General features: G+C 49.7%; 2 protein-coding genes across 2 annotated transcripts; one reads left to right on the forward strand and one right to left on the reverse strand.

Moving 5' to 3' along the window:
* Positions 1-19,117: 19,117 nt before the first annotated feature.
* Positions 19,118-20,781, forward strand: PFICI_04608 (uncharacterized protein; the record flags this gene model as incomplete). The annotated part of the gene is made up of 3 exons (XM_007833189.1): positions 19,118-19,401; positions 19,454-20,020; positions 20,085-20,781. 3 exons carry the CDS (start codon positions 19,118-19,120, stop codon positions 20,779-20,781), a joined length of 1,548 nt encoding a protein of 515 aa, XP_007831380.1.
* A 298-nt stretch (positions 20,782-21,079) lies between these two features.
* Positions 21,080-21,892, reverse strand: PFICI_04609 (uncharacterized protein; the record flags this gene model as incomplete). Its single annotated transcript, XM_007833190.1, has 1 exon — positions 21,080-21,892. The coding sequence occupies one exon, from the start codon at positions 21,890-21,892 to the stop codon at positions 21,080-21,082; it is 813 nt and encodes a 270-aa protein (XP_007831381.1).
* Between the last annotated feature and the right edge of the window lie 1,848 nt (positions 21,893-23,740).

Consider the following 23,740-nt stretch of genomic DNA (forward strand, 5'->3'; position numbering starts at 1 on the left):
GGTGAAGTGTAAAGTCCTTTTAAGTTACTTCCCTCGCCCGAAACCGAATTGGGGGTGACTAGGATAGATAGGTTGTGATGCAATAAAGGGAATGTTCCGTAGGGCAGAACTATTCTACTAGCTAAGGGGCGGCACGAGGATATTAATCACTTTTTAAGATTGAACCAGCGGTGACTGGATCCAAGACGAAAAGCAAGCGAGGGTGACTTGTAACGGTCGATCCCTCCCACGACGCCCGGTCTCCCGGCTTGTGCGGTGGTAGTGTCGAAAGGGTGTATGGAGACATCTTGGAGAAGACCCGTGAGGTTGGACTGAGAACATGGATCATGTGGAGCTATACCCACGGATGTGAGGTTGAGCCTGAGAATAATCAGTCGATAGAATGAGTGTATGTACCGCCCTGCTGTCCTGTACCTGGGAAGCGGAAGGCTATGCAATCCATCGAGGAGCCCATTGATTGATTGTATTGCCGTTTGACCAGCCTGAGCCAGAGGTACAAGGTTAGCAAGGAACGACGACGAGGGAAAAAAAAAAAAAAAAAAAAAAAAAGTACTGGCTTGGACCAGGGGAGGAGGGAGCAAGGTTCCAAGTACTGTACATGGTCAACTAAAGAATATTTGGTTCTACATGATGTCTCTCCTCTTTCTTTCTCGCTATTTTCCCTCCCTCTCTCACACACACTCACAAAAAGTGAGAAGCTTACAGATTTGGGGGGATCCCTGTTGAACTGATGAACTCCGGCAATTGACTAGGGCCGCCAACGACTTGCATGGAACCGGGGGGCTCTTTTGAAAAGGAACCAAGAAAAGAAATAATGGGGGGGGGGGTACGTAGTACTTCTATGAGATCAAAGAGACGAAGAACATGAAGGGAAGAAAAAAAAGCATGGCCCCCTTGTCGTTGCCCACTTGGGTTTAGGGGAAAGTTTTTCCTCTACACTACTCTAGCTAGCATGTAGGTACGTATGTAGTAGTAGTAGTGCCATGTACGTACTCTATGATGGCAGCATCAGAAATGAAGCTTGGATGGTCCCGATACTAATTGGGTTGCCGCCCAGCGTTGTTGCCAGACAGTGGAGCAGGCCTTGCTGCCGAGGATCTGAGCGAGCGAACAGGAAGAGGAAAAAAAAAAGCACAGCGCTCTCTGTCTGAGGCGGTGAGGAAGGCAGGCGCAGGAAAGAGAAGGTGAGAAACTGTGTTGATGCAGTCATCCTTCTCCACGATATCATGACTTGGACAGATGTGACTCGTCCATCGGAAGGGCTCGTGAGGCACTGCCGAGAGTAGAGGTTGCCTGTTGACCGGGTGGGCGGGCGGCGTGGGGAGTTGGACAGCATCGGCGTCACACAAAAACGAGTCGGGTGTTGCCATTATAGGTGGGTAATCGGGAAGCAACAATTACAAGGAATTAATGGTAACGTTTTGGTTGTAGCCTGTGATATAGGTAGTGAGTGTGGTAGTTGTGGATGTAGGCAGGTAGGTAGGTTGTACCAGCCGTACTAGTCCAGTGTGAGCTGACGGTCAAACTACTACTAGGTATCAGTAAGTAGGTTTGTATATAATATCGGGGTATTATGAGTAAAGTGTCAGGCTGTGAGTGTATGTAGGGTTTGTGGTACCTCTCTCTGGCTGGATGGACAAAGCCAGGTAGTATGTAGAGAGCAGGGCATATGTACCGGAGGAAAAACAGAAACAAGCCATCGAATACCCTACCATCGTACATTCTACACTACAGTAATGTTGGCAGCGGAAAGGGCATGTAGTACATTGTGTGGTATCCGACAATCTGGGAAGCCGGAGAGCCGTCTTTGCGAGTCTAATCCTCCAGGCCGGGGGGTTTCTGTTGGAGCCATGTGCAATGCAATGCAAGCGTAGAGTGGGAATGGGACGCATCCTTGCATCTCCCACCTGGACCCTCGTTCTCGCCGAAACAATCATGGCCTGCCACCGTTGCCGCAAGTCAACCAGAACGGGTCTCCACGAGGCGACGAACAAGTTGGTGACATAGCTGCACTATTGCGGTACGTAGTGTTGTGTAGCTGTCGTGTGGGTAGTAGATTTCCCCGCTGCCCACAAAGTAGTGTATAGAGTGAACATGGACACTTGAAGGGACTTGAGATGTGGTGGGCTACCATGTGTCGTGGCATTAGGTTGGGGAACAAGTAGAGCAATATCCAGTACCTAATTTTTTTTTTTCTTGACCTACTAGTGAGGACACTTCCTAGTACAGTACGTATGCAGTTTAGGTAGGCTGTAGCAGATAGGCAGAGCCGTCGACGGGTCGTTCGGCGGCGGCATCCCAGAGGGAGCTTGGGTAGCCGGCTGACTTTTGCTTTCAGCTGTGACAGACCTGAGCTGGAGGGACAGACAGGAAAAGAGAGCCGCCAAAAGCCAACAAGCCTCTCCCACCCCCAATCCAGTCAGGCCCGTTCAAGTAGAGTGAGTCCAATCTTGCGGTGCGCGTCAAGACAATGCGGTTCGCCGCCTGGCTCCATGCTATCCAGGCGCTCCGTCCATGGTGCAACCACCTTGGACTACTCGTTTTGTGGACTGGGGACTTGGCGGCCTCGACGGAAGTGATCCCCCTACCAATGACATGGCTGAATGGCGAAATTAGAAGTTTATACTAGGCGCTGGCGCTGATGGTCCGGGTAGACTCCGCGCCCAACTGAGCGGCGCGTCCCAAATGGTTCCAGGTTACACACAGAAAGCGAGAGAGAGCGAACGACTGGCAGCCCAGGAAGATAGATGAGTGGAGCTATTCGTAAAGCTGGGCGTTTAAGGAAAAAAAAGACATCAGGGAAAGCCATTGATCAATGCCGAGCAGGTACATGGCTATTGTACCTTGCCTGGACAAGGTTTGAATTTCTCAAGGCACGCGTACATACCGTTGTTGTTGACAATGATGACGAGCGAGCAAGGCTATCGCTCAAAGCCATTGCTCATGGTACTGAGGAAAGAAGAGCCAAGCAAAGCAAGAAAGAGAGGTAGGTAAGGTACCAGCCCATCATCACATACGTATGTGATAGGGTACCGGTGCCACTATTACGGCGTGGGCGAGATGATTTTGGGTCCTAGATGTGGGTACGGGATAACAGGGTCCCACAGCGAGAGCCTCCCGGGGGTCCTGACATTGACCTCAACCGAGCGGATTCAGGGGAATTCTCCATTCTCCTGGACGAACTAAGCAGTAGTCTCTGCCCTAAGGAACTTCTAGAAGGCCAAGAAGAGGCGCCCTGTCAGTCCTGTTGATCAGAACCTGAATTTTTTTTTCTTCTCGGTTTTGCTATTCCAACACCCCCCCAAGCTGACAACTATCCCGGGCTTCAGCTTTTTTAGTGACACCGTATTGTTTGATGGCTTGCCGGGGGGGTTCTTCGTACTGGAAATGACGCCAGGTCTGCTGACTGAACTCTCTGGCACTTTGACCACGTACGTACCGTACCTACCTACCTACCTACATACAGCCTGTGCTGTTTATTTCGTACAACTACTACGGCAAATACTACAGACCATTACAGCATATACCTCCCTCAGCCTCCTGCCCTGTGCCGCACGCAATGGATATGTTGGGGATGTGATGATGACGCCCCGCCATGTCCTTCGGTCCCATCATAGATAAACAAGGGCCATGTGCGGACTTGTTTGCCGACAGGAGGGAACCACTATGCATTGTTGTCGAGAGGGAATTCCAACGTGAAGCACGCAACAGTACGAATTGGATATTGCTCAATTGAGAACTATACTTTTATTATTAGACTGACGTTGAACACGAACGCTGCCGAGAAGGGCAAAAAGCAACAAGCAAATTCCCTTGTTCGATGGGTACGGAAATTTACTAGTGGGTGGCCGGATGGGATTGATGAGTGCGGAACACCATTCGCCGCAGTGACCGATTTTTCTCGTGGATCCGCTCTGGGTGAACATCACATGCGCTGCAGTTTGATATGGTTGAAGAAAAAAAGGCGGGTATGTAGGCTGGCAGGGAGGGGCGTTCGCCCATTCAGCAACTAGGTTAGTATTCTGCAGAGCAAACAGACTGCAGTTTTGTTATCATTTTCCCTCTCCGTATCGTCGTCAGGTGACGCCTCATTCCGCGGTCCCAGGTGATTTAAAGACATGCACGAAGGCATCATCGGAGACGATTACGACAGCTGGGGGGGAAGGGTTCTGATGTGTTCTTGCCGGCAGTCATTGGCCAGCGTGCCTGACCGGGTTTGAACGATAAGGGCAAAAGATATGCACGGGAGATTATTACGACTTGACTCTGCGAGCTGCGAGAGCCTCTATTCGTCTCTCGTGCCTTAAACCTATATTACCTACCCACGTACATACTGGCTGCATACGACAGCCGTACGAGGCGTTTCGTCGGAGCCTGGCTTGCCAGGTACAACCGACCGAACCTATTCGTCGTAGTCCACCATAGGAAGAAAAGAGCCGATGCAACGGAGCGAATGCATGCAAGCAGAAGCCAGCCAGGCTTTTTTTTTTTTTTTTTTTGGCCCGCCAGCCAGCCAGCCAGCCAGCCAGCCAGCCTTTGGGCAAACGTTCCTGGGTCGAAAAGGGAGATAGACCAGTGAGGGAACCAGACCACCTTTTTGGTCAGCAGGGCTGATCCCTACCGAACCATGTGGCATTTGTGTCGCATCGAGCTACAAGAATTGCCTATGTAGGCTTAAGCGAGCAAGATATGCAGCGCCGCCGGCGATCCGGTGTGCGCAGCCCAGGAACTACTGGGCAAGAGAGTGCAGTAGGGGCAAACGATAGTTCTGCTACCTTACTCTAAAAGTACGGTACGACTTGCCCACTCTCCTTGGTTAGGTAATGGGTGAGTAAGGTCATGTCATCTACTATGTAGATGCCCAAAGCATGAGTTAGCTAAGGTATAACTACCTAGTAGGTAGGTTGGTGGTTGGAAGTGTATTTGCTAGATGGAATCCATATAGCCTTGCTGTCGTATTGTACCTTGACAGGTATTTGGTGGTGGTGGTGGTGGTGGTGGTGGTGGTGGCAGCGGTGGTGATGTATATCGTTTATTGCTGTACCTATGGGGTATTGCCAGGTTGCGGTGCCTGTCATACTACTGCCGCCAAATTCGTTTTTCCCCGAGTTTGAGGTTTGTGCGGGATACAGAATTTTTGACAGGGCCTCTCCTCCTAGACATTATTTTTTTATTTTTTTTATGGCCGCATGGGTCGCCCGTCTGGAAGCAAGCAAGGTCTGCTGATCTCCGACCCGAAGTGCAATCCGAGGTGATAGCCATGTACATCGTAGTAGTAGAAAAGAGCGGATCGCACAATGGAAATTCTGGCGCTCCAGCGCTTCCGGCCCGGGCGCCCGGTGAAGAGTTAGCGTCAAGAGCGCCTTGGTGCATGGAACTAAATAACTTGACGGACAACCATTCACTCGGTAAATAAAGTTTCAAAGATGACCAGAGCGACGTGGCGGGATGGAGAACGTCAGAGCCAAGTTGACGGAAAACCCCCCCCCCCCCCCCCCCGGCCCGAGGCTGAAGGTTGCTCGAGGCTGTTCGGATCGAAGCAACAGGCAAGAAAAGCGCTCACTAGTTCGGGTGTCTGATGTTATGTTTGGCATTGATGAGAGAAGAATCCACGTTTGGTCGTCGTTGTGCAAGCAATGATTAAAACGCATCTGGCGCTGACCTGGACCAGATAACGGTGCTGGTACTTTTGATGCAGCGACCAGCTCTTTCAGAAAAATGACAGTACAAGGGTATCATTGCAAACAACCACGGGTTGCATGCAGGTATATGCAATAGCCTTTTGCCATTGAAGAATCAGAAAAATTGCTGCAGATACTACTTAATACCGTGATGCAGTTGACCTGTTCACTCATATTCGATGGATCTGGCCGATCTGCTGAGATATATTACGCAGAGGTGGGCGGAACATCACATACTACTGCACTGACTGTAGGCTTTTCTGCGGGGCATTAGATCTCACCACATCTCCTCTTTAGTTTGTTTTGAATTCTTGGCTGCTCCTCTTTCTTGTTTTCTTTTCTTTTCTTCAGAATTATTATTTTATTGTTTTTTTTTTTTTAATGATCTCTTTTCCTTGCCGCCTTTATTTTTCCTCCTCTCGCGTGTCCGTTATCTGAACTAAAGTGTGGGCTTCAGATCGATGATTGGAGACTGGGGCGTGGGACCCCCATGCCGTGTCAAGGTTCCCAGCTTGTCGGTGCCACGAGGCATAGTTTGAGCGGAACGGTTGCCGAGCGTCATGCTCGCGTCGAAACCCTAGTTAGGTGCAGCAACCAATTCTGTCTTTCCCTGCACAGTCCGTTGCTGGCCAAGGTAACTTGTTTTTTTCTCCCTTCGGGTTGTTTGCTTTGTTCTACACTTTGACGCTACCATCTAGGTATAGGCTGCTCTTGGTTACCAATACTACGACCAAAAGAGAATTTGTGTGTATTTATTGAATTGACTACTGCTGAAAAAAAAAGCAGAACCCTTCTCCAGCTCCTCCCAGCATATACCATGCTTCAACCCGTGGACAGTCCGCGCGCTAGAATGTTTTCTTGCCCCTTTCAGTATGCCGTGGTGAAAGGGAAGGAAACTGTCGCTCATCAAATTTTGATCCCCGGTGGACAAAGCTGGCTGGCCATCCGTCTCCCCTAAATTGTACCTGGGGTTATCCTTTCACTCGCATGCAGATGGGGTCATATGACTAAAGCTCCCCTGAATAAATTCCCATACACTACAGTATGAACACTACCTATCTGTAGCGCTGGCTGGGGAGCATGGCTACCGGGTTGGCTTGTGCCCGCTCTCAGGGGGCTTGGACGTTGATCTGCGACTCCATGATAGTCAGTCCTAGTGAATCTCGCTTTGTTCTAGAAAAATGACGACGACAGTCTGCATGAAACGGCCACCTCCCCACGCTCGGTGGTGATCTCTGCTGAAAAGATAGGGCTGCTATTGAAATAAAAATGGGTTTGGCCGCGCCCGTCTGTCTGGTGGTTGCGATGCATTACATGTGGTACACATATATCTATTACGCCCAGCAAGTCGCATTGTCATGATGTGGATTGCGCTCAATTCATTCAATGTGATCCTCTCATTTGTCCAGGTCATCGCGGTTTGCGAGCGTCTCGAGAATAGATGTCAATGCCTCCTTGTCTCGGCCTGCCATCGCTCACCGCTCGTTCCCGTCGCATCATCATTAATGTCCCAGACGGACAACTGTAATTGGTATATGGCATTGCGCTCTGGTGGCGAATTGGGCAGCTGGTGATGGCGGTAACAATTAAACACAAAAAAAAAAAAAAGTCAAAGTACGAACAGTAATAGTACGTGTGTAGCACGGTCGGTTCTTTGGTGACTTGCCCGAGATTGATGCGTTCTATCCCCGGATCTCGGGCACAAGACCTCTGGCTCGCAACAAGCTCGACAAGCAGCTCTCATGGTTCATCCCAGGAGAACCGAGACAGGTCCAAGCAGATCCCAGGTGCGGAATGGGTACTGCTCTTACGCGGATTTTTTCTAGAAGCAATATGCCAAACCCAGCGTTCGCTGTCGACGCCTGGCGCTGGTTTCATCTGGGTGCTGGGGCTTGCGTTACCCCAATGGGAACAACCCGAGTGGTCGGATCCAACACGCCGTTGCCCTTTACGCCGCGTCCGTTTCCTTTCTAGCCTCCAGCTACGAAACAATTGACAGGGAAAATGGGGGAAGCAAGGGGAGACCAAAAAAAAAAAAAAAAAATTGGGATCGAAAAGGAGATGCTACTAATAAAGGCAACAGCAGCGCAATAATTGTACACATTGCATAATAGCATACATAGCACAAAGAAAATAGTTGGAGATCATCAATTGACCGGACGTCGCCGGTACGGAGTAAACCCCGTCTTTGACCCACGAGAGGTCTGTTCTCCTTCTTGGTTCCCTTCTGGAAGAAAGTTGGATCTCAGTGACGAGGAAATGAGTCAGTGCTTCTCTTTCCGCAATAAAAGAGGCCCATCGACAGAAACCTTCTCGAACAAGGACAGGGCCAGTACTCAGCCCAGAATGGGGAGCCGTCAACTAGCCAGAGGTTGGCATCGATCCGCCAGTTGGTCCTCCTGTAGCGGGGTCTGAACCAACATTGAGGACTGCTGCTAACCCAGCAAAGCGGAGGTGGAAGAGAGGGAGAGGAGAACCATTGGCCCAAAGCGGTGAGTTCCAACATCGTCGCGTCAGGGCAGCCGTTCCCTCCGAACCTCCTCATCTTTGCCTGGGGTTTTTTTTTTCTTCAACAACAAGAAAGGAAAAGAGTGAGAGAAAGAAGAAACAATAGACACACCCAGAAAATGGATCCGATACGGGCCCAAGTATAGTACCTTCGTGATCGTTGGTACTTTTGAATGCTCTTACCTTCAGGATTGCATATCATGTTGGTTGTACGGCGCATCTAGTGTGTCCATACACCAGGTCTCAGGGATTGCGAGAGGGGAAAATCTCACCACGGTACATGGCAAAAGCAATCATGATTTAGGTTTACACATGGAATAATCACATCGCGCCTGCAGCCCACCGCGTGCAGTAATTAATGCAACTTGTTTTATTTTATTGACGCGGCGATATAGTTTTTTTTTTCTAGGATTTTTCTTTCTTTTATTCTAACTGGTCTGATTTATTGAAAATTGAAATACTTTCTTCTTCTTGCTCTTTGTCTTCCTTCTCCTCGTCGTCGTCTCTCCTCTCTCGGGGCAGGTTGCCAAGTTCAGGCTATCACATCCACATCTCAAGACCCTCATCGGCTCCGCCACCGAAAAAACCGGTGAGAGCATCACGAGATCGCATTTGCAGGGGTTGACGTGCAGCAAACACCGCGACCGAGGAGAGAGATCTGACGGTTGAACCCAGCTCGGCATGCCCAACTTGCGTAATTCGAAAGACACGGCTGGCAATACTACCTATGTATTTACTGGCCTACCCAAGCAGCCAACCAACCCACATACCTGATATGATGATCCTTGGGATGGGTAAAAGATGAGATAAGATACGCGCGCAGCGATTCACAGATATGAATGCCGTGTTCCTTCGGAGGCGTGGTACCCGCTCTCCGGCTGTGGCAGGCCGGGGGCCATGTGAGCAAGCAGCACTGCTTATGAGCGTGCGAGCCAGCCAGTCAGCCCCGTACACACACTTCTTACATACGCCATATCTCGATAGACTCGATATCGAGGCAGAAAAGCAGCAGCTGCCCAGGAAATAAAATTGGGATAGCGCATTGCAACAAACCACGCACCGTTTTTTGCGGCTCGTCACATCCCGCGTCGCCATACATTACCCCCTCCCCTTCCTAATTGCGGTCGGTACGTATCATGGACACAACAATTGATTGATGCTGTTCGTCATGCAGACGTACGAAGCTCGGTCTGGGCAATTTGTCGTTGCCTACATATCATGTACCTACTTTACCCTACGGCCCTCGTTGTCCCCACGCCCGACAACGTCGCAATGGGTCGCAAGTGGTCCGCGATAGTTGCCTTATTCTGACCTACCTCGTCCATCGGTCCATCCAAGAAGAAAAATGCTTGGTTGGTTTGTTGGTTGGTTGGTTACTCGCCTTGCTTGTCGATTCCCTGACTTACATGGTATGTATAGCTTGATGCCCGGTGCCGGGTCGATCATTTGCAAGTGGACGTGTTTCAACTCAACCGGTGATGCGTTGTCCAAGGGGCTGTGGTGAGCTTTTGGGTACTCTGGTTTCTTTTTTGTACTGGTTTTTTTTTTTAACTCTCCGATTCGCCACTCCTTCCACGGCGATTGTGACACCACTCAAGTCCAATGGGAGCGGGCTCGTAGGTTGTGCCAATGTCTGTCTGCGTGCTAGCCGAATTCTTTTAATTATTATTTTCTTTTTCTTCTTGTTGGGTCTGTGCCCTGCGCTTCGATCACGCCTGCCACGTCTGCATATCAGTCGGCGAAGGATTCAATGGTTTTGTTTTTATTTTATTCTATTCTGCTTGATTTTATCTTTTTTTTTTTCTCCCTCACGGCGTACCCTCCTTTCCCTGCAGCCAGCCAATGAGATGCGACCAAAAAGAAAGAGAACAAAACAAAACGCACAGGTCGACCACCAATAGCTGCTGAGAGACGTTCCAGGGGAGCCCAGGCGGCTCGAAATCGACCTTGCATCTTACCGATGCAGCCTTGAGCGCGCATGCGAAGCAATTATGCATCTGACTGACATCGAACTCTCTGCATTACCTCCCCCAGTCTCGCATGGTCCTGTTAGTCATTACTGCATGGAGATATGGAGATCTGACCGAGCGCGGCCAGGTTCGTCACCAATCTTTTGCAGCATCGTGAAGATCGCCAGCGGAGCCCTTAGCAGCAAACGGTCCCCGCAGCTCGAGAGATGAAGCAAACAATATACTTTCCCGTCAACCGGTGACAAGGTCCGACTGCAGCCAGGGCGACGACGGCCGAACAGCCAGTTCATGTCCCCCCGAGGCAATCGCCATCTGTTCGCAACAATAGCCGATGTCCGATCTGCCGACCTATCGTAACCATCGTCGAAAAAAAAATTATTATTTTTTCCTCTGCCTCGTACTATGAAATCTTTTCCTGGTCATGGGCCTTCTTCTTTACCGCCTATCTATCAATGGCGGCGAACCGCCCGGGAGGGTCTGGCAGTCCTCCACCGCGCCCAATACGTGAAGCTTTTTCTTTCTTTCTTGTCATGATTACTGCCTGACGATCAAGCTCTCATCCAAGCGATTGGTGCAATCAAGGCGACTGGGCCCAAATCCTAGATTGCTTTTTAAACAATCTATTGCATCTTGTCTGCAGATCGGGCACATGCCATTCCATGAATCACCATAGTATATGGGAAAGGCCTCAGAAACGTCAGACACAGACAGCTCTCCACAATTCTGGAAGCTACAATATCAGGTTTTGCATGACTTAAACTGCAATCAGGTCACGTTTGGGTTGGTGACCAGGCAAGCTTTGACTCCTGCTGCCTTGTAAGCTTCAGGGCACGTCCAGTTGTTGGCCAATTGGGACATGCCACCATCGGTTGGAGTGGGTGTTGCCCTGGCTAGACGACGTTGAGTCCCTTGCCCGACTGGATCATGTCAGCATCAGCCTGAACCTATCAGATTCCTCTGCAGACTCATAACCAAACCTCGTGGTTGCGGTAAGAAAAGCATCGACCGCTTCTTACTCAAGTGAACCAATCCCATGATTCAAGGGTTGAAACATCTTTGGTGTCTTCGACGAGGCAACCCCCCTGGCGTCTAGCCTCTCGTCTGGGGCATGTTCGTGGGAGGACACCCAGGCACGTAGCAGCAATGTCACATCGTCGAGGACAGGCAGTCAATGTGGTCACTTCCACAAGAATGCTGCTAGCTTACAAGCTCACACCGACGAGTCCAAGATCCTGGACGACAACCGTGGGTCGATGCATTGTGGACCCATGGCATGTGGCATAGAACTCAGCCTTGCAGCTGGGGGAGAGGGATCATTCCCGTCGATAGATTGCACCGTGGGGTCAGACGGCAGCACCGCCTCGGGCCGCTACGGACTGGGCGTAGCCTTCTGCAGGTTGTCAATCTTCTCGCCGTCTACTTCATAACTGTATCTCATGCGGCTAGGGGCGACGATTAGGATATCGGAAAAGATTTCTCGTCAGATGACCTGCATTCCAGACCGAAAGCTAATTCATTGCCGTCAGAACAGCAGCCGCAAAGGCTTCCTGTTGTCATATGGCTGTCAAGATTCCTTGATCTGACTACGCTCCCCTTCATACCCAAACAACACCACTCGGCTGGCATGTTCGCCATCGGTAATTTTGGAGAACTTTACTTTGTCCAGCAGCAGACCTCGACTCAACCTACCTCAGGAGCTTTTTGAATCACGTCCTGCCTGCTGCCCCGTCTTATTGCATAGTTGGGGTATCTCACTGACCAGTGCTCCTACTTTGAAACGTGGCCTGGCTCACGCATGCTAGACCACTACCTAGGTCATAGAGAGTATGGCGTCGCAAACACTTTCCCAGGGACTAATCGAGTGTTTGTATTCTGTCATGGTCCCTAGTTCTTGTCTGGGACATGAATTTCAGATGGCCAAAGCAAGAAGCCTGACTGGTGTACCACTTCTGCATGTTGTCGACAGGGCATGGATTCTTGTTGGGCTCTATGTATGCACCTACACCGTGCGTCCGCTGTCGCACTGACTCCAAACAGCCATTCGGGGCTGCTCGTATTTCCTCTTTTGTCAACGACCGCAACATCTCTCGGCATTGAAATTTAATATCGCAGTGGTCTCATCTTGTACTACATCAGGTCACCAAGTCCCTTCGGGCGGGTTTCTTCTCACCGGTCAACTCCTCGTCGTCTGACTCTCCCAGAACCGCCAACAACGTGGGACTGTGTTTCTCGGGGCTTGGCCGCTGAATGTCACGTCTCAAATCGAATGATCGCAGGCTATATCGGTATCGAGTTTACAACTATAGTCTATCAAGCGAAACGACACTATAAGCGCTAGTCTCTCTGAGCCCTTGTAGCCTGTCGTGGTGAGATGGCGTTGAGCTGCAGGCTGGGCTGGATGCATCGTTGGCACTATCCGCGTAGAGGATCCAGCGTGGCTGCTATTGACTCATATCCATGATGATCGGCGGCATGACCTATACGTCATGCCTTTCGTCAACGGTCTGCCTCCAGTCTGACAAACATTGGCTTTCAGGATCAATAGGCTTCGCTCAAAAGGGCGTATCTACTGGGGCTGAGACTTGGTCGAGGAACTAAGTAATATGAGACCCCAGAATACCATCCCGACTTGTCCAGCTGCAGGTGAACTAGCTTGAAGACCTAGTAATTGGACCATGGATGTCAGTGGATGTTTGCAAGGGCCTCGTTCATTCCCAGGGGCACGCTGACCCAAGACGTTTCGCGGAATGGGGGCCGGGCAGGCGTGGAGACGGTGCTGCCAAACTACGGCACAACCTTTGTGGTATTCCCGTATTCCCGCAAGTGTACAGTGAGGGTGGATAGACTACCTGAAACCCATCTTCCAGCTGGGCAAGCACTGATATCAAGTCTCTTGAATAAGCTGAACAGGTATCGGTCTTGGGGGGAGGAGGATCTGGGCTGGCCCGCATCTTGAAAGCACGGTTCACATCGTGGTATATGTTGAGCTGGTACCCAGCATCAAACCCGGTCTTTATCTAGCCTTGAACAGGGCCTGTGGCATTCCATAATCACGACCCTGTCGACGTTACACAAGAATATGCTAACATGATTTGGGGCCAGCCAATATGGAACAAGAGCCGCTGTCCTATATGTCGTCGTTGTTGCGGTGTCGAAATAGCCTTGTTTGACCAAAGGTAAGTTTTTCAAGAATGGCGCTGCGTGGATCAAATGGATTAATACTCCCAAGTAATATGAATTGCAACGGGAGATTATTAATTATGTTGACGACAGGGCTGTACTATGTAGCGCCTGGCGCTTCCGAGGCAGCTGAGCCCACCTAGCTACGGAACTACTATACGAACCTATGCGAAGTCCTGGCACAGCGTTCCGTCTTTCTGGGTAAATAGTCTCCGGACCTGCTTCCGGTATGATGACTGGCCATGCTAGTAGCACTTTTTAAAGTGGTACAAAGGCAAGATCCACCGCAACTATTCTCTCATGTTTACACAGTAACATACTTGTCGTGTTCAGTGCTCTTCCGATCAATTTGGGTCATCTCGCACAGGCCTCCGAGACCTTGAGGGTTTCCAATCCGACCTTTCCGCTTCGATGAAAACCTGCATCGAGGATGAGCGGGCGGACGCGCATCGCTTGTGCCATAATGGCTGCCTTAACGGGAGGCAGCAGGAGCAGCGGCCGTGTGGCATCAGCTTCGCCTCCTGGGCTGCTGCGACCCCTAGAGAGAGAGGCATAACGGGGTATTAGCAATGAAATGTTCAAGGTACAGATACTGCGTAAGCCCGAGGACTTGCCGGTCCACCCCCAGAGTCTCCCGGATGCGGTCACCGTATTTGCCTCCGCCCAGAACGGGATAAACGCTTATGAAGCCGAAGCTGACGATCCCTCCCCCCGTCGGTGTGTCTTGTAATAATGATACGACTGCGCCTTTGCCTATACCTCCTACCTCCAACATTCCCACAAGGCTGATGGGGGGCTTTTTTAGAAAGGTCACTGCATTAGAGCCGTCTGACTTATTACCCCTGCTTCGCACTTAGCTCCTTTCCAGATTAAGACTTACACTGCCTATCGTGTATTTCCACCTATCTACATGACGGCCAAGCAATAAATGGACAGCCGCTAATAAGCCTCAACCCTTGAAACCCACTACTGCTACTAATGTTGTGAACGTGGGCGGGACCCCCCTGGCGAAAAAGATAACCACCCGCGATACCACGGAGCCGACTATTTGGTACCGAGACAAAGGCACCCTTGGACATTCCGGGGTTGCAATCCCGGGGATGGAGTCACTCTCCCCCTCGTTGTCTCTCTCTCTTTTTAGTGGTGATTCATGAACAAGTAGGTAGCCATGCCTTGGCCCAAATCCCCCATCCCCTCCCCTCCCCTGACAAGCGCAGCCTTTGTGCGAGCAGTCCAATAGGAGGATTTGAATCAGACAACCTTGCAAAAATGCACGTAGTGCTGATCTGCCGTTCGATAGACATTATTTTGGGGGAAGCGAACCCAGCTGAAAGAAAGGCAAACTCATCATTACCCGACTGGGCCAAAAAGAATTGTCTGCGTCTATTGGGAAGGGGGAGGGAGGGGACAATGACATTGCGTCTTCTCCCTTGCCCATGGCTGCCGGGACCCTGGGGCCTTTTTGGGGTTTGAATGGAGGTGGATGATTATGTGGGATTGGAGTGGTTACCCAAAATCAACTCGGTCTCGGGACCGTAAGATGGGACGCCTGGGCCTTTACATGGCTTAGTTATTTGTTGGCCAGAACAAGAGCTGGAGCAAGCAAATGCATGGCAGGTAGATATACCTATTTCAAAGAGGCACTGCCGGACAGGGGGAGAGATGATACTCTCTCGTCGTTGTCGTCCTCCTCCTCCTCCTCCCCTAAGAGTACCAAGACTTTTTGCAAGCCCATTCATTGGCTTTACTCCACAAACCCAGATACATGATGGAGCTGTCTCTCGTAAGACAAGCATGGGTGATGCATGAAAAAAATACTTGTCCAGCCTACCAAGACTGGGCAAAAGGGTTACAATGGACTGCAACGTTGGAAAAACCCGGCCGAGCTTGGTCAGTCGACATTTCGACATTTCGACCTTTATACGGAGTTATTTCATGGGTTTGCTTCACCGCCGGTGGAAGGGGTTCTCGTTATGGGATCATAATACCAATATGAGAGAAAGCCAAGAAAGGAGAAGTAGTTTTTGCATGGTATAGACTAGAGATCATTGCCCCAATTCAGTCTGTACCTCATTATTGATGATCATTACTATTACTCATGCCACACAATAGACTTGTCAGCTCCATTGAATTGAAAAATTCAGGCAACGATGGGGAAAGGAATTGTAAGATTAGGACGCAGGATCAATAATCATCAGAACTAGGCAAGCGAGGCCCTTTCCGGCGGACCGGCACGCGCGCCTCCTCTGCCACACCCTCACTGATTGGCGCCTGCTCACCCTGACCCCCTCCTGGTCAAGGCTGGTTGATATTTATGCGGCTTACTCATGTACTCCAGACGTCTTATTCTAGTGTATTTTGAAGAGCGGACATTGAGAGAGGCGGTTTACAGGCAAGCATTGCTGGCGCAGATGAACAACGAGCGTAGAAATTTGTGTACGGGATATTTTTATCGTGACAGTTTGGTTTTCTTATCGTAATGTTTGAGAAATCCTCATCTTTTCTTTTCTTTTCCATGAGATCTGATCAACGTTGAGCCTGGTGGAAGGATGGTCAACTAGTGTGTTCGACAAAATTGTAGTTGCCTTCGTTAAAAATCGGGAGATCAGACAGAACATACCAGTACGTGTTGGCATGTGTCGTTTTCTATGCAGTATATGGCGAGTCGAGAGAGTTATAAATATATTTGTGACCGATTTGAGCGAGGATGATCCTCCGGGGCTGAGTAATAGACTTATATCAATTTGTAACACCACTATTTTTGAGCTTGCTTAAAGACAGGATACTGCCTATTATTGAGATACAACGTCTAGGTTGTCTCTCGTAGAAAGGCCAACCATTTGTAAGCTTTCTAGAAAGTTATACTCACATACCAGGCGGCGATGTCCGTTGCTTTTAAAGTACCCAGGAATAAATAACAGTCTGTTTCGAAACACATTCTTACCAAAATAATAATAATAAAAAAACAAGAGCTTGGGTTGTGATTTATTCTAATGGTCATCGAAGATTTCAAATTGCATTGTTTATCTACAAGAACTTCTATTTGGAAATCCCAGGAAACGCGCTAATAATCTTAATCTGGCATAGATAACTCATGCCCGATCACAAGTTGGAACTTTTGGTGGGTATGAATTACATAGCATTGCGCCAATTGGAGTTTATAAAATGAAAACATCCCTATAGATGGGATTAAATAAAAGGGCTAAGCTGCTTTCCCATGATCATCTCCAGCCGTCATCTAGAAGGCAGAACAATAAGACCCACGGAGACAATAATCCATAGGTATGTTGTTGGTACGATCGCCATTTGAAAAGGCAAACAATACACAGAGTTGTTCATTTCCTTCCGTGGTTTCAGGGGTCATGCGTTCTTTACATAAGGCTCCTCAAGAACAGATCTTGACCTTTCTCTTGAGGCTGATGATTCACTCTGTCCATGACTGAGTCTCATCTCCCATCTCTTCGCACCCACTTTTCACCTTTCCCAGAATCCCAACCTCTTTATTGTACGAGGAGGACGGCAAAAGGCATAGAAGAGCTTGGTACAATTCCAATATCTTAGGCCTGTTCCAACAAGATTCGACTTGTAATTCGATTTGATTGCTTTCCTCGGATACTGCCTATCTGCCTCGAGGCATACGTTGATTGACAAAACGGGTCAGAGGACCTTTTATCTAATCGAGTTGTAATGGAGGAGCAAGACAATTCAAGACTTGTGGCGTATGATTAAGCTGGTATGATAAATATAACAATATAGTAGCCTCCAACATGAACGTCTCCAACTTGAGGTAATACGATGACGTACAATAGATAATATGAAGAAGAAAAAAAACATATACCAGCGACAGCGCGGCGCTGATCTAAAGAACTATGCAGTCCCACTTGGACCTCCCCATCCCAGAGACTACCCCTTGGCTGAGCATGCAGCTCTGAAATAGCTCGTTCTTGATTCTTTCGCTCAAAGTACATTTGATTTGGCGAGCACAGAACCGGCGGGCATGATAGTAGCCGCTATAGGATTGGATACGTCTCGGGCGTTGTGGTGAGAGTACACCTGTAGTGAAGCAGTAGAACCTATGCATGTCGGCGATTAAAAAAGAATCTAGTGAATCAAACTTTCATCGCGCTCAGTCGGTAGCTAAACCCTCCCCTCGACGTGGCGCAACATTGGCGCTGTCTCGGTATGAATGGAGCTGATCTGACGGCTGCGTATCACAAAGTCCGATTTTCTGGAATTGTTTGCTAGGAATTCATCAGCGAACCAGATTTGTTTCTGATGTATCATGCGATGGACAAATTTCGATTTATATACTACCTATTCGAATGGAGTAATATTGTTATTTTCGGTGGCTGACACCACGAGTGATGCGATAATGAGTAATCGGCTTCAGCGTGATCTCAACTCAATTCAGCTTACAGCTTGACACATCTGACACGAGCCGGGCCAGTGGAACCCAAGTCCATGGCTCCGGTGAGATGCATAATTTAGACTTACCTTGAGCTTGCAAGACATTCTTTTACTGCAATCATAGCAATGCGCTAATGATTGTCTCAAAGCAAAGAGAAATGCGACAAGCCGTGTCTGTAGCTCGGTTCAGCCATGACCAAAGGAGCTCAGGAGTGGCAGCAACCGAAGTCTAGAAAATCATTTTGATATTCGATTTGCTTTTGTTACCCGTATCAACCAGTCACCAATTGGCGTGCTGAAATGACTCGAGAGAATCACTGTTTTTGGCGATAAGGTTGAGACTTGTGCGACTCCAGTCCATGCGACTTTGCTTGGCCCCAGCGTTAAAGAGTCTTAGCCGCGTTCTCCTGGGTCTAGCCAGACAGCTTTTCACCATGCCAGATCTGACTTGAATGTTGAAATCAAGGTGAGAATGCACCTTCAAGGAGAAGGACGGCATGTTTGTCGGACGCTCAAGAGAAAGCATGCTGTGGCCATAACCTACCTAACTACGCGCTGCATCTTGAAACAACATGGTCCCTTTTGAGAAAGAGAACGTTCAACGAAAATATCCCGTAGGTAAATGCGCTCTTTCGTGATGGGCATCCCAGCCGATGCGAGCCGCACGCGCCTCCGCCGAACTAGCTGGACCTAAAGCCAGGGGACTACTACGTTAGCAGTGTAGACGTGTGGATTCGCAAGTTTGTCGGTTTGGTCAGCTCCCGCTCCGATCAAGGCGCCCTTCAACATGTAAACCTTTGGCTAAAAAAAAGGAACAATTCATGTTGGAAGATTATCCAAATAGGCATCTCCTCCGTATTGGAAGACTTTGCGATAGCCGGTGCGAATATCGGATAGACTGAGTCCTGGCTTAGTTGAACCACTCTTCCTACTGTGGGCTTTCCGACAAATGACTGGGGTCTGTATGTGTGCTCTGATAGGTCAGGATAGTGGCACACATTTTTCCACCTGGTTCGCACACTTTTGGTGCTCCGAATAGTGGGCGGCTTGATCGTCAGAAGTAAGAGCGACCAAGAAGCAAGCAGACACGCCCGGCACATGGGCGCATTACCAACAAGGCCTCTCAACTGATCTGGGCTTTTGCAGGACTTGGCGCCTCAGATACAGCGACACAGAGCACCCACGATTTTCGAGCCCAAGATTCCAGTCGCCATCAAAAGAGAGCAGAAGACCGGCTTCTGACTCATCTAGCAAAGGCGTAAGCTGAGGTCCAAAACGACAAACCTCTGGTCTTCGCAAAAGCTCCAGGACAATCGCTTGACGAACAACAATACCCCTCCCTGACATCGATCCATTGCTCCTAATTCCAACATGGCGTCGGAAGATCCAAAATCAGCGCGCTCTTCTGAGCGTGACGTCGAAGCAGGTATTTCGGACCATGAACACGGCCACTCCGGCATGGCGTCTTTCCTAAAGGTCGAGCCCGGAGCCATATACAAATCGGAGGCTGCGAAACATCCTAGATGGTATCAGCGCCTTTTGGATGCCGGCGTCGAGGAAAATGGGATCAAGCCAATTCCGGTCGAAGAAAGAACAAACACATCGTACAACAATTTGTTCAGTGTCTTCTTCACCGCCTTGCTTTGCGTGCTTCCGTAGGTTGCCAGTCTCCTGGATAAAGTCTGACTGACACTGACCAATCTGCAGGATACCGACCGGAATGCTCGCTACTCTCTCTTTTGGCATGAGCCTGAGAGATGCATCTCTGACCATCCTGTTCTTCTCCATGCTTACTTGCGCATTTCCCGCATTCATGGGTTGCGGAGGATGCAAGACAGGCATGAGACAGCTGATCCAAGCCCGATACTCTTGGGGGCTTTATATAATCACCATCCCATTACTACTCAACGCTGCCACAATCACTGGATTCTCTCTGGTAGCGGCCATAGTTGGAGGCCAAACCATAGCCGCCATTAATCCAGGCCACGTGAGCGTCAACGTCGGCATTGTTGTCATCATCGTGATTAGCTTTATTGTGTCCCTGCTTGGCTTTCGAGCTTTGCATGCTTGGGAGCGTTGGAGTTGGATACCGAATCTTATAGCGATTGTGGTAGCCGTAGGATGCGGTGGCCACCTGCTCTTTCAGCAGGCCGAAGCACCGCCTGCTGTAGCATCTTCCATCGTATCATATGGCGGTCTTATAGCTGGATATTTCATCACTTTTGGTGGTACCGTTTCCGACTATTCCACCTATCACAGTCCTAATGCGTCCAAGTAAGCATTTATTTCTCCTCAAAACTACCCATAACGCGACTGAACATTACTGATCATCGCAAAGGACAAAGATATTTACTTACACGTACCTGGGACTCTTGACACCATCGGTACCACTCTTTGTGCTCGGTGCAGCTATGGGTGGCGCTGTGCCTGTCGTTGACGGATGGTCCGATGCTTACGCAGCATACGGTGCTGGTGGTGTGCTCGCAGAAATGCTCAGCAGCTCCGGCGGATTTGGGAAGTTCATCCTGGTCCTTCTTGCATTGAGCGTGCTGGGTAACATTGCCATTTCAATGTATTCGGTTGCCTTGAACCTCCAGATGATTTTGCCATTCTTTGCCAAGATCCCGCGGTATTTCTTCATCCTAGCGGTTATTATCGTGATGATACCAACCGCCATCAAGGCTGCCGAGGAATGGGAAGAGTCCTTGGAAAACTTTCTGGCCCTCATTGGCTATTGGGCAGGTTGTTTTGATGCCGTACTGATTGAAGAGTTGGTTATTTTCCGGCGTATGGACTTTAACACATATGACCCTGCGATCTGGAACGTTGGAAGAAAGTTGCCATCGGGAATCGCGGCGATAGCAGCCTCGATCTGTGCAATGGGTCTTGTTATTCCAGGAATGGCCGAGGTTTGGTTCACCGGACCCATTGCAGCCATCACTGGCGACGTTGGCTTTGAAATGGCCTTCGTCGTCACAGGCCTCTTCTACTTTCCTTTCCGCTGGCTAGAGATAAAGCACAGAGGACATACTTGAGGTAGAACTGGGTAAAAGTGAGTAAAAGTGTGTCAGGGGAGTGCGCAAAGAACAAGAAGGGACACATTGTTCTCATTTGATGTGCCATGAAAGGGATGAGGGGCCGAGAGCGGTGAGGAAGGTTGGCTCTGCGTATATGGATCGATCGACGGCTCATGAGCAACGCGAGACGATAGACCGAACACAGGTGAAAAATAGTTTTTAGAGTTGGAGTGAAGTAATGAATGAACGGACCAAATCCAGTCACATTTTTCGATAGAAAATAGATATCGGAGATGCTGTCCTGTATATGCATTCATCAAGCCAGCCTTCCGCACAGTACGACATCTTCGCCTAGTGGGAGCCATGCAGTGTCGGCGAGTCGGGCAGCAGGGACCGGCGTGCCATTTGAGTCCATCCGTCGTGGCGGAGACACAACAACGCCACCCTGACCAAGCCAGGTGGGAGCAATGGTTACAATGACCGAGTCGACCAGGTGGTTCGATCCAGCTTCGAGCAACGAGTTGATAATCTGGCCACCGCCTTCAATCATGATACTCTGCAAGCCCTCGCCAGCTACAGCGCGCAGAACATCGGACCACTGAAAGCGCTGCTGATCTGCGGTGTCACGGCCAAGAAAGATATATTTCCCGCCGTGCTCCTCGAGGAGGGCTTGCTGCGCCTCGGGCGGAGAGCGCTCCGAGGTGATGATGAAAGGAGCAAGGCCCTGGCCTGCTTGCGCGAGCTGCATGGCCTTGCTTTCTCGCGTGAATTGCCAGCGAAGCCGGGAATCTATGACGATTGGTCGCGGCTGTCGAGACAAGTCCAAACCTTCCAGGCGACAGTTGAGGCCAGGATCGTCAGCAATCGCAGTCCCCACCCCAACGCAAATGGCATCGTGTCGGCTTCGCAAGTAATGGGTCATGGCCTTAGATTGGGGGCCGGAAAGAGCTGTCCTGGTTCCGGGAGCCAGGGATAGAGCAGAATCCAGGGATGTGGCAAAGGTAAGAGTGACGAATGGTTTGTCGGAAACGGGTGCATGTCCCGCGGATGCCCCAGCAGTCGCAGGCGTCAGATACGGCTCGAGTTTGTCTGCCTCAAGTTGAGGAAAAGTCAAGGTTCGTTCCCCCATTGTAGCCCTCGCCGATGATGGTGATCCCAAGTCAATTGAAATGAGAGACTGAAGACAGCGCGTCGCTGTCTTGAATGTAAGGCGCAACGAGGCAACCAAGGAATCAACCGCGGCGATCACGGTCTGGACTGATTTGGCAAGTGGATGGAACCTTCCATGCAGCTCATTTGTTGGTGATTTGCTGCTCTATGCGCGGACCCGTGTCCGGAGAATAAGTAACCTCTGTTGTGTATCCCAAATTGAGAAATTTGTGTAACTTGAAGTCACGGCAGATTCAAGCTGAGCGAATCGTGGCTGCGAGAACCTTGAAGTGAGACGGGTCAGGCGGACAGCACATATGATGGCAGTGGAATCAGTAGCTGATCTCTCACTTGTTGGCAACCGTCTCGAGATGGGAACTTTTTCTGGGTCCAAATCTCTTGTTCAAAACCAAGGGAGGAGAGAGTGGTGAAATGTCAAGAAGGAAAAGCGACTTCTGGGAAGACGATTTTGGTGGTAGGGCGAGGGTTTAGGTTGGCGGCTGGCATTTTGGGAGGGCCAAAAGAGCCGACAGGCAGTCGAGGGGCTCCACCGTATTGGACATCGGCTCCCCAGTGCGCATGGCGCTAACGCCTAGCGTTTCTTTTCCGGCAGGCAAATGCGGCGGAGTATAACTTTTCAATGTGTAATTATCCTTGCTTGTACTACTAATGACACTTACTTTATGCACAACCGTTGGGAATGCACACAAAATGGTAGAGGAAGGATTTCCATCATCACCGTTAGATCAGGTATCAATTCAAGAAATGAATGACAATAACGTGCTTATAGCATTATATGAGGCATCTTGTAGCATTTAGAAAAAACAGTGACGAGTTCCCACATGCCGTATCTTGATTGACTTGTGCAAGTAGAGTTGGAAAATGAGCTTCACGATCAGCATCATACGAGGCCAGCTGCACGTCCTACATCACGAGGGACACATGTCGGAGCCTCTCCGTAGACTCAAGCCAGACCGGTTGAATGGTTTCGACCCCCATTTCCCGGCGAGGTCACTATGCACGGAACTTTCCATGTAAGTGATATGTAGGGAGTATATCGTTCTCCGACCTCCAGGGGTCTTTGCATCCAATGCGATGCGATCTACAGGACCAGGGCTACTATTCTCAGAACCACCTTGCCTTCAACTGTGTAATCATTGGTCAATATTGCATCGTAGATGACATGCAGTGTACATGCATTCCCTATAAATCATTTCAAGACTCGACCAGCCTTGGTGGTCCATTCTGTCGGCACGCACAGCATCGTCTCTTCTTGCCAAAATTGAGCATGCCTACCTAGGCATGCAACATCATTGGAGATTTGGCAGATCAACGTCGGCAAGTTCCGCACTGCTTTGCTTTTTCCGAGGCACGTCGAGTATACTATTTGCGCAGCTCACGCATTGTCCTCAAGGCATCCTAGTATACTTCTTTGTGCGTCAATATAACTGGTAGAAATCTGCCGAAAGACACTAGTCACGTTGAGCGTTGATCAATAATCATGAACGGTTCCAAGGACACATATAGATAAAGATCGTTGCCTGATGCAGCATCCAGCTGGCGTTGTGTGCATATTTATACATTCAGCATTGGCATTCCGTGCCCACCTACCTAGAGAGGCTCTCGCGGAATCATGCCGATATTTCCAGCACATAATCAGCACTTCACTATTTGCCATTGTTGGGGGAAAAAAGGACAAACACAAATATGATCATATCAACGCCACATAACGCCACATGACACGCACAAGCATGCAGGTACCACATTCCAAGGGCTGGTTGGTCTTGGTTATCTGCGCCCGATACAATACCCCTCTTCCTCCTCTGAT

The sequence above is a fragment of the Pestalotiopsis fici genome (assembly GCF_000516985.1).
Source record: "Pestalotiopsis fici W106-1 unplaced genomic scaffold PFICI_Scf_3, whole genome shotgun sequence".
In the NCBI taxonomy this organism is placed as follows: domain Eukaryota; kingdom Fungi; phylum Ascomycota; class Sordariomycetes; order Amphisphaeriales; family Sporocadaceae; genus Pestalotiopsis; species Pestalotiopsis fici.